The 12136-nt window shown below is 36.9% G+C and overlaps 1 protein-coding gene across 2 annotated transcripts in view; it reads right to left on the reverse strand.

Annotated features, from left to right (window-relative positions):
• Positions 1–8754: 8754 nt before the first annotated feature.
• LOC142334179 (AN1-type zinc finger protein 4-like) overlaps positions 8755–12136 on the reverse strand; it is a 70381-nt gene continuing 66999 nt past the window's right edge. For both annotated transcript variants that reach the window (XM_075381989.1, XM_075381990.1), the window contains exon 8: positions 8755–9695. In XM_075381989.1, the coding sequence (XP_075238104.1) occupies positions 9590–9695 (106 nt within the window). In that variant the 3' untranslated portion in view covers positions 8755–9589. The remainder of the gene's footprint in view (positions 9696–12136) is intronic.

The following is a 12136-nucleotide window of genomic DNA, read 5'->3' on the forward strand; positions in this document are numbered from 1 at the left end:
AATGCCTGGACTTTTTGGATTTGACTGTTATATAGTTTCGATGTGCAATCCGTTAAAAGTCTTCCGGATTTCCTTGACAGGACCACCAGCACAATTAGCTATTTCTCTAGCGATTAAGAATGGGCTAACCTTTTGGAAGTGACTCCTTCCTCTTTTTCCTCTTCACTTGTGACGAATCGGCGGTTTCTAATCGAAGGTGTTTACGTGCACTCTCTGCCACGTTTCATTGTTCAAGAATATTCATGTACGTTTATCCCTTCTGTAGCAAGGCTAGCCGCCGGGGTACACCCCCAATCCAGAGCTACTAACCTTGTAGGTCCGATTAGGTACTCCGGTGGAACCGGCATATGTCCTGGCAGAGAGCGGATACGCAATCTTTGTACTGACTCCAGGCTCCTACTTACCGAAGCTTTCAGAGCTCCCATGCACCGACATACATGGGCATCATTCCTACATGTTTGCCATCGAAGGGGGCATGTGGACAACGTCCGTTACACCTGCAATAACATTGTAACATTGACCCTGGCCGCCACATCGCCAGCTCTAAATATGGCATGTGTCCACTTCCAAATCGTTTGTTTGTCCATATCCTGCAGGTGGCCGAAAAATCCAGTCCGTCTGGTGACCTGAAGGTAGAAACAGGTCAAAAACAAAAAGCATACCCGAGGAATTTACACTAAACCCCGTTAGCCAGCTATATGTATTGTACGTAAGTACATGTTTATTCTTTATCTATATTCAAGGCACCCACCTTGAACTATTCCGGTAGTCCACCACCCCTGCAGTTCCTAGGCCGAAGCCTTCCCCTGCAGTCCTCAGAACTGTACATGCCAGAAGCATTCGCCTGGGCGAAGATGTCCCCCCCTCAGCCATCCTTGGAAAAACCTCCGGCCTCATCGGGGGAAGCACAGCCCGGCACACAAATGCCGGACCGGTCGTACTCTTTCAACGCATAACGCCATCCTCCGTGGCCACCTGCGTCCTATACAATATTCCAATGAACGTGACTCATAACCTAACGCCACGAACCCCCGCATGCTCCACTTACAAACAGCATCCGACGATCTTCAGCCATGGGTCGCCCTACCCTACACAGGGTTCCGACTGGCTAATCAGGAGACATGATCCGAGGACCATGCAACCCTCACCAGCCGGGCTGCCTGCACCTACCTACGCAACGGATGTACCCAAACTAATCAATATCTGTAAGCTAATCAATTAACAGCTCTCTCGCCAGTAAGTATGCCGGACAGTCCAAGCTAAGACAGCTATGGTCCGCCGGCTTCCTCAACCGCCTACAATTTAAACACACCGGACGGCCAGACGCCTTCCGAACCGGGCAATCTACCTGTTTGTGACCACTATCTCCACAAAAAAGTGCACAATTTCTTCTCCTTGCAATATTTCGCCACATGGCCCAGACCAGAACACTTAAAGCATCTGGTCACTTTCACGAAATCACGCACCTTACAGGCCTGGTAATCAACAAAAACTCGGCCGAAAATCAAACAGCTGGACGTAAGTACAGCTGTTGCCGCCCTGGACGTCGAACGGAGGTGTTGTGTTCAGGATGTGGGGATTATCTACCTCAGGGCATTATTATTATTATTGAGTCGCCGTCCTCCTACCGCCCATGTCTATGCTTCACGCAGCTGGGAAGTATTGGAGAAGCTGTTAAAGAAAAGACTGGTTGCGGCGATGAATCAGGGAGGTGGCCTGTCACCTAACCAGTACGCTTTCCGGCAGGGTCGGTCGACCCTAGACGCAATTCAGGAGGTTGTTGAGGCACTGCGGCGAGCAGAGGACCACAATCATTTTTCACGACGTGTGGTCCTTCTCGTTACGTTGGACGTTAAAAACGGTTTCAACTCCGCATATCGGGACCGATATGATTCGGGCCCTGGAGCATTCGTTCCATGTGCCTAATACCTCCGCAGAATGGTGGACGCATACCTGAGGAACCGCTGTCTCATTTACGAGACCGCGGCAGGCTGGCGTAGGACTACGATCACGTCAGGGGCGGCGCAGGGGTCGATTCTCGGCCCCGACCTTTGGACCGTCGTCTACGATGACTTGCTTAGGCTGGAGATGCCTGAAGAATATGTCTTGGTTGGGTACTCTGACGACGTTGCGCTACTTGTCGCAAACCGCGATGTCGCCCAACTGAGGCTCAGTCGAGCCATGCACAGAGTCGGTGCCTGGCTGGACGACCATGAATTGTCTCTAGCCCTCAGCAAAACGGAGATCGTAGTTCTCACGAAGAAGCGTATCGACACCCGTCTCATCCTGCGTGTCGGGGTAGAGGTTGTCGAGAACAAGCCGGCCGCAAAGTACCTCGGTATGATGATTGACCGAAAACTCAGCTTTGCTGAGCAGCTTCGTAGAGCCGGCGACAAACTACGAGAGCCGTAAATGCTCTCAGCCGGCTTATGGCGAATGTCGGCGGACTGAAGACTAGCAGACGGCGATTGCTGATGTCCACGGTGCATTCCATCCTGTTATACGGGTCGGAAGAGTGGGCCCAGGCATTAAGAATTGCAAGAAACCGGAAGTGGCTCGCACAGGTGCAACGCACCGCAGCCTTGAGAGTCGCTTCCGCGTATCGGGCGGTCTCCGAGCCTGCAGTACTTGTGATCGCCGGCGTCACACCCATTGCTACTTTAGAGACGACGCTGAGCACACCTTTTTTCTCGGTAGGCGTCAGATTGAGAGACACTAGAGGCGGATCTCGGAGCAATGAGTCCCCACAACGTTGTGCGATGATGCACCGTGACCTGAGCAGCTGGGAAAATGTAGCCCGATTCGTCGGCAACATTCTCAGGGCCAAAAAGGTTGACCTGGATAGTCCTGAAAATGAGGTAGCACATAATCAGGTTAGTATAAAAGGACTCGACCGGAAGTAATGTGTTAAACGGTTCCGGGTCGAGTCCTGGTTGAAAGGGGGGGGGGGGAGTGGATTTTAGTCGGTAGTCTGCTGATAGTGATTGGATAATACCATCATCGGGAGCCCGACACTCCGTGCGTAAATGCATTTCCACCTCCCTCCGCAAAAAAAAAATTATTATTACATAATCAAATACTCTAATCAAAATAATTTTATAACATATAACAATTTATATTACAATGCTTAAAAATAAACTAAATTGTCAATAAACACTTTTTCAGTGATAAAAAAATATTAAATAATCAAAATTTCAGTGAACAGAACAAGTAAACATTATTTCTTATTATAAGTTAAATAATTTTATGATTTGATTTTTAATGTAAGATTATAAATAATTTTCTATAGCATTTTTCTTAATACTGAAATAAATTTTAATTTATTTTCTTAGTGAATATCACATTGCAATTCTAAAAAAGTAATGTAAATATTTTATTTCTTCTTCTACAGATATATAAGTACAAATATATAAGATTACTTCATGAAAGGGGAAGTACACTACTCCATGAAAAAAAGGAACTGCTTCAATATGGTAAATCTAGATGGATCAAGGGAAGTCATGTAAAACCATGATCAGAGCAGTGTCATAAAATAAAAATAGAAGAGTTTAAAGTACATATTAATAATTTAAAATATTGATTGACTGCAAATGTAGCATTTTCAAATCATTTTTGAATGGTTCAAGATTTTGAGGCAGATCATTAATAAAGAAGAAGATCAAGGCATGAGGATAGTTACTTGTGATAGTGCACACTATATCATGAAATGGAACCCATCTTTATACATGATTATTCTTAGAGAAAGGCAATGTCATTTATTTATAGTTGGTTAGTGTCCTCAGTTCCTCAATTAAAGTCCTCAGGTCCCCAATTCCTCTTTCAAATGTACAATTAGTCATCGAATTGAAACTGTCTGAAATTATTGAATACCAGTTAAAGCCACTAGTTCTTACAAAAAACTTGGAGCTGATAAGAGACGTGTCCACCACGCTTCTCATTCCTCACACCAACTCAAGAGATTGGGTTAGGCATTAGTAGTCAACAGACACTGTTGGATTTCCTATCATAACTTCTTCAGTAATGCTATCCTATTTGTGATAAATTATCTAATAAGAATTACTCACTATAATTTTCCATTATTTGCCATACTTTTTCTGTAAATTGGGAGTAAACATTTTTTTTCAAGAAAATCTGAACATTTATTTTAATTTTATTATTTATAATTACCTTTTTATGGTTTATTTTTAATTTTGATATGTTTTGTTTGGTACTGAAATAAAATGGCACTGAGTGAAATGATTAAGTTTAACAATAATGGATGTTTATATTGACCAACACTTTGAGCAGGTTTGCCATAATTTGTTTTTAGATATGATTGCTAAAAAGAGTCAGATGAACTCTTTTAAATACTGAGAGAAAAAGAATGGGTTTCGGCCTATAAGCTACTTATCAAATAGCTTCTTTTCATCACGTTTCGTCAATGCTGGGAAAAATTTGTACTGCTGATGAATAATTACATATTATATTTAACATATTATTTTAGAAAATTTCTGCAAGTAGCATTATTTGTAAAATACAAAATGTTTGGTCTTGCATTTATTATTTTCCCAAACAGAAGACCATATAGATTTATTCAGTAATGACATAATTTTCAATTTGCAGAACCTAAAAATAACAGAATCCACTGGGATTATATTATTAAAAGATTAATTATGTAGTCAAGATTAAAGATGTGGTTTTCATTATTCAGTCATTTAATATACTCAAAAAGTACACACCACAATTTTTTTGTTTTTGATGCAAAAAATTATACTGACTGCTACTAATAACACAAAATATTTGTTCTTTATTTACGACCTGACTAGATTTAGTTTTAAATTTATTTATTCAAATCATTTATAAAATATACATATATAATTCAGGAAAAACAACATGTGATGATCGTTTTACGAACTGTCGCATGAAGTTCCTTTCTTACAGTGCAACAGACATGCTAACAGAACCAAAATAAAATCTTTCCAACGAAAAAGTCCTGGCAGTTCACGGACGCAACAGAGGATTGTGTAACAAAGCAACATCCAACCCCTTACGCATGACGCTCTCGGCAATTTCATTCTGTGCAATATAACCCCGGTACTAAATTAATTGCCGAACTTTAACCATCAAAATTTTTTTAATTCTAATACATTACGAGAGCCCGCCTATAACGCGCTCAATACTTACTATTTACAGAGTGCCTTATGGTCCTTCCGAAGATGTCTGCAATTAACGCAATTCGAGCGCTCCGACTTCTTAGGATACTCCTCTCGTTTATGATCCTCATCCTGAAAGTGGAAGCACACTACCACCAGATGATTACACAGTTCAGCTGTGTGTTCAACTGGCGGCACTTGTTCCAACGTTGTACGTCTTCATGTTCTTTCGCCTTACAGGAACAGAAGTCAATAAACTACCAGCCCTCTGACTGGACGCCTTAAAATAGTTCAGAACTCGGCTGGAAGACAACAAATTGTCTTACGGTGATCTCCTGCTGGTCGAGGGTGGCTAATGCGCAGAGGTTGAATTCCAAGCCACTGATTGTGGATACACGAGCTAATTTGTCATGCGGCGAATCGGCCTCGGGTATATCGTGACCTGAACTCCAAAAAACCCCAAAAATTACCCCCCCCAACCAAAAAAATCTTCGCCAGGCCAAATCTTGCCGTTTCTAGGCTTTTCACATTTTGTTTTGGTAGGATATATTGTGTCAGGGTTGGGATAGGACAGAAATGGCTTGTAACGGCTAGAAACGGAAGGATTTGAGCTGGTGAAGAAATTTTGGGGTCAGGATATAGCGGAGGCGCGGATAGGTGGAGATCCGGTGTGGTTTTGGTCTGTGACGAACGGGAAGTCAGAAAATTAAGAAAACGTGATCCCCCTTATTCAGAGTGATTCAAAGAAATGGGAAATTTTGAAAGTTGTGTTGGTAGCCGTAGGCGATTGCTACCACTTGATAAGTGGCGCCAGCTTCTCTAACCTAACCTGCCATTTAGTCGTCATGGATCCTTGGAGTGGTGCGCAACGTGCATTTGCTATCAAAGCGTTTTACAAATACAATGACAGTGTGGAGGGAGCGCGTAGAGTATTTCGTCGTCATTTTAATCTGGGACGGCACGACCGTGTTCCATCAGCACATGCAATTAAAGCATGGATATTTAATTTTGAGGAAACTGGTTCAGCAATGAAAAAGAAACTTCCAGGCCGTGAGCGAACCGTCCGTACACCACAGAATGTTCAAGCTTTACAAGATGCTGTCACACAGCGTCCGTTGCACAGCCAGAAAGTGACCGTGTGGTGTGCTATGTCATCTTACGGTGTTATAGGCCCTTATTTTTTTGAGGATGTAATCTTGCGATTACAGTGACGTCGGCTCGTTATATAGCTCTGCTTGAAACCTTTGTTGTTGGAACAACAAAAGAGATTTCCACCAATTCTTAACACAGCCTGGTTTCAACAAGACGGAGCAACGTCACATACTGCACGAATATCGATGACAGCTGTACGCCGATTGTTTGGACAACGTGTCATTTCACAAAATGGTGACATTAGATGGCCTCCCAGATCGCCTGATCTCTCAGCTTGCGATTACTTTTTGTGGGATCACTTTAAAAGCAAAGTGTTCCACAGTAGACCTGCTACAACGGAAGAACTGAAGGCAAAGATCCGAGAAGCAATTGCAGAAATTCCAGTTGAGATGTTATGTCAAACCATGAACAATTTAACGAAGAGACTGCGTGAGTGTTTACGTAGAAGAAGAGGAGGTCACCTGCAAGATGTCATCTTTAAAAATAAACTAAAATGTATGTATCCTAAAATGGCAAAATTTGTACAATTACATGAAATAAAATTCATTTTCTAAAAAAAATGTTTCATTAACTTTATTTAATTTTTTTAATTTTCCGTTTCTTTGAATCACCTGTATAAAATACAAAATACAGTTATATTATTACTAAAAATTCAAAATGGTGGTAAACTAAGCATTTCCTGACATATCTTAAGGTTATTTTCTTTATTTTGATATGGAGAACCATCCCCTAAATTCTTGAAACAGTTATTATAAACGCCATAAACTGCACAAGGGAAAATTCAACTGCAAGTAGGACTCCCATGCCACTGAAAAAAAAATTCCTTACGCCCATACACAAATTAAAAGTAAACCATTAACAAAAAACCACATCTACTGACAACTGTAAGGTGAAACAACCATAGCTGGTTTAGAAAAATGATATTGTAACTTCACACATAGATTTAAGACAACAGGGATTAGATAATGCTACCAATATCTTTAATATCACCAATAAAAATTTAGCTCTAGATATGAATTTTTAACTACAAAACAATTCCCTTTAAAAAAAGAAAGTATTTTAGATCACCTTAAAATATAAAATATTAACATCTTTAAAATGTGTAAAATAAAAGAGTATATCAGTACAAAGATTACAGGTTATAGAAAAATATTACAACAAATCAGATAAAAACCATATTTTTATATTAAAAAATAAAATAAACCGGTTTAAGAAAAGTCTAATACAATTTTCCTGAATGAACATTCTTATTATTATTACTGTTCTCTCAATTATTAATTATTTCTAACAATGTTAGTAATTGTTATCTATAACTTCTACTTATGCTACTAATACTAAAGTTAATTGCTTTAGTGGTTTTATGGCAATTTTTTTTTTCTGTTATTAAATAGTGTTTCCACCATTTTGGGGTCTGCTGCACTTGATATTAGTATATTTTATGCATTTTAGTAAATATTACATTAGTGCGTTTGCACATACGTTATAGCTTACACCGTTATTGCGTAATGATTATTACAAAATTCTAATTTTGGCAGCCATTTTGGGGTGAACCCAATGGCTGATTGCAGCCATTCATGTATATTTGTAACCTTCTACTTATGCTATATTTGTTAATATAATTTATTTATCTCATGTTTTGGCAGCTTTATGACATAATTTATTCTTTGTCAATCATTAAAAAGTTACTTTTCTGCCATTTTGGGGTTCTACACTTGATTTACAAAATTGATATATATTTTATGCATCTTAGGAAACCTTACATTAGTGCATTTGAACCACCTTGATAGCTTGCACTGTTATTGCAAAATTATTATAAAACATTAATTGAGAGCCAATCGCGGCCATTCATGTATTTTTGTAATCCTCTAACAATGCTTAATCTGAATCCAAAATCAAAACCCAAAACAAAAAGAGTTCACACACATATTGAATTCAATAACAAACTGTTCATTGAAAATAATGATCAGACCAATGAAAGGATGTGTTTTCATTGCTTAAATTTTGTCCAAACTGAGTTAAATGCTCACTTTAACTACATTGAAAAAGAAAATGATTGTACCAAATGTCTGTTCTGATAGAGAGAACTGTCAAATCAACTCAGTCTAATGAAGGTAAAAAGGGCTTGGAAAGTAAAAAGTTAAAAAGCAATGAAAGGAGAATTAACAAAACAATCAAAAGAAACTGTTACACAACATAATTATTTTTTTAATTTTGGTGTTCACTTCGCTGTCATTAGACAGAAAACTTGCTAATGTTTTTCAACAAAAATCACAATTCAAAGTAATTCTGACTATTTTTATGAGTTCAAACAAATTTTCAATCTTTTTTATCATGAAGATATACGCATACATATGCAACACTTCAAAAAGGTTTAAAATAAATTCCATATTGTTTCACTTCAATACAACTTTTACAATAAATTTTTAAATTGATTTAGGAAAATGGATATTAAAAGTAAATAAAAATTAACAACATGCTTAAGATTTACTTTATTTTAAATATAACAGAAATAAATCACTTTTACAAACATAATTATTATTCTTCTTGTAATTAGAATATTTTACATAAAACCTAAAATAAATTCTTTACTAAAAAATAGAACACTAATAAACAGTTTCACAAGATTTATGAATGATTTAATGATAAAATTAATAAGTACTTTGTATATATCTTAGGTGCCATAACCACAAGTTTTTAAGTAACTTGACACAAGACGTAGTCACTTCCAAGCTGACAACCATTCCAGAAATATAACAAACATTCCATGTCAACCTTACTAAAAAAGTGACGAATGAAGTGATTTCCAACTGCCTGCCTTTACTGAGCTGAATATACAATTGCGTATCAGCATGTCAAGCCTACGAAGATGCAGATGATATTCAGCCCTTTATATAATTTTATTAATAAAAGGTTTTATAAAAAAATAATATATAACCGACTAATAGTGGAAGGAAAAAGTTAATATTCACTGAACATAAGAAATTAAGTAAATACAGTTAATATACAAATGAAAAATTTATTAATTCAAAAAAATGTAATAATTTAATAATATAATTTGCCATTAAGAATTTAATATTAATACATAATAAATGTGTTAGCAAAAATAGTTTTTCTGTTTAAAAAATATAAATTTATTTTAAGTTTGTGATAAATCTGACAAAATAAGTCCTTAATAAAGTCCTAAATATAGTTCCTTAATAATAAATATAAAATGTAATTAATAATAATTATAATAATAATAATGATAATAATGAAGAATAACTATAGTAATAGCAATAATAATAAATGGTAATTAGTAAACTGATCTATATTTTTGGTAACTTTGGTGCAGAAATTAAAGGGTTATTTTGCTCCAATATTTTTCGTCCTTCGCTTTTATAATCATAAGTGCAGTCATGAGCTTCTGAGTATCTGGAATAATAAATAAATAGCACACACTTCATTTACCAGTATATATATGTATATACAAATAATAGCAACCAAAGAACACTAAAGCATGTTATAAATGAGCAGCATGCATATAATACACAACATATCTAACTGGTCACTATATTAACAAGAGACCTTCATAAGAGTGGTGATTGTCGTTAGGCAGTTCATGTTTATCACAGAAATGAATTGTTAAGTGTTATGACTAAATATATACTCAATATATTTACTAGTTGATAGGCTTCTCTAATCTGAGTGCTTTCAAAAGAGGACCCTACTGAACTCTTTTTTCCTGACACTATTTTATAAATACGAGGTCTGTTTAGAAAATGACAGAAGACTTTTAATTACATGCCGATGGAGATATTTAGTGACATCAGTTGGCAGAATTGTGTTCCGCATAACCTCCCCTGTAACCACATGTTCTTAGATTGTTGTGTTATTTTATTTTATTTGTGTTATTTTATGATGTGTTCATTTATTTTTTGTGTTATTGTTATTTGAGTGTAACATGTTTGTGTTAGTAGTGATTTTTGTAATGCGAGATTTTCGGGAGTAATACAACATAAAATTTTGCATGAAACTGGGGAGAACATTCATAGAAACAATTCAATTAACTGAATATGACCCAAAACCAAGAAGGCCTTCAACTTCAACTGATAACACCTGCATTCAGAAAATCAACAATCTGGTGTTTGCAAATCGGCGAATGACTATCAGAGAACTTGCAGAATAGATTAGCATCTCAAATGGATCATGCCATGACATTTTGACAGAAGAATTGAACATGCATTGAGTCGCAGCAAAGTTTGTTCCTCATTTGATGACCAAACAGCAGAAAGAACATACGAGTGGATATTTGTTGGCAACCTCTTGAACAATTCAATGATGATGAAACATTCATGGAAAGGATCATAACGGGAGACCAAAGCTGGATTTACAGTTACAACATCAAGGCAAAAGTTCAATAACCACAATGGATCAGCAAAGGATCTCCATGCCCCAAACAGGGCATGTCAGTCTCGATTCAGTGTCAAAGTGATGCTCTGTTTTTTTATTTTCATGGAATTATGTATTTAGAATTCTTGCCTCAAGGTGAAAAAGTGAATCATTCATGTGTATTATCAAGGTATTTTACAATGGTTACATGAAAAAACCCACAAAAAAAGACCAGAGTTGTGGCGAGACAACTCATGGTTCCTTCACCACAACAATACACCCACACACTCAACTTTGTCAATTTGTCAGTTTTGTACCAAAACTAAGATGATTACCCTTCCTCAGCCTCACTACTCACCAGACCTGGCCCCCTGCAATTTTTTCTCATTTTCAAAATTAAAATCAGTATGAAAGGATGACATTTTGAGACGATTGATGACATTAAAGCAAATTCGTCATAGACCTTAAAGGCCATTTCAAATGAAGCTATCCAGGACTGCTTCGCCAAATAGAAACACCGCTGGGAAAGTGTGTGAATAGGGGAGGGGAGTACTTTGAAGAGAACAAGAACCAATAATCCGTAAAAATAATAAAGATTAAAAAAATAAAGTTCATTTATTTTCTGACAGACCTCATGTATATATATATATATTTTTTACAGTAATTAATATTTGTAAGTCATATTATTCCTTTGAATTATTAAATTAAAGTTTTAATTTTATCAATAAAATCACCTGTACATATTATTGACGTAAGAGATATCTTACTTTAATTTTATCATTTAAGTACTTTCATGGGATCCCACATCTTTAGTCATAATGGAAATATCTAATTAAACTGTATATTAAAAACTAAAAATACTTAAAAAAATAAATAAAAATTGCTTATTAATCTATTATCAAAGTTATATAAGATATGCCTTTAAGAAAGAGAAGTAAACCTTTCTTATTATTTAGTCTGCTAAAAGAATGAGTGTATCTCAGGCCTTTGAAATATCTTAAGTGCGTGAATATCAGTTAGCTGCTGACCAAGAGTATTACACCCAAACTCAAACTGTAGTTTCATCAACAGCAGGAGTGTACAACTTCTACGTCAAGAATGAGGGCTATGCTAGAGAAAAAGTGCTAATTCCTTCATAAAAGAAAAGCACTTTTCTCCAACCCAGAAAGCTTCCTGCCTAGAAAGGAATAGTGAGTGAAGCGAGCCCTTACTGACTAGTATATGTATATATAAATACATATATAAGAAGGCCAATGGTGGATTGTGCCAAATGAGGTGGTGTATCGAGAAATAGAGACTGTTACTGATACTATGCGAAAAAAAGAATCTCTTTCTTCGGTCATCTCATAAGGACACCGCAAACAAGACTGTCAAGAAATAGCATTGAAAAGCTCTGGTTCCAAAAGCTAGAAGTAGGATGGATCAAAGAAATTAGAGAAGATATGAAAGAATTGGGAATTTCCCTGACTGACCTACAGAATAAA

This window comes from Lycorma delicatula, chromosome 1, assembly GCF_047948215.1.
Source record: "Lycorma delicatula isolate Av1 chromosome 1, ASM4794821v1, whole genome shotgun sequence".
NCBI classification, from domain to species: Eukaryota; Metazoa; Arthropoda; class Insecta; order Hemiptera; family Fulgoridae; genus Lycorma; species Lycorma delicatula.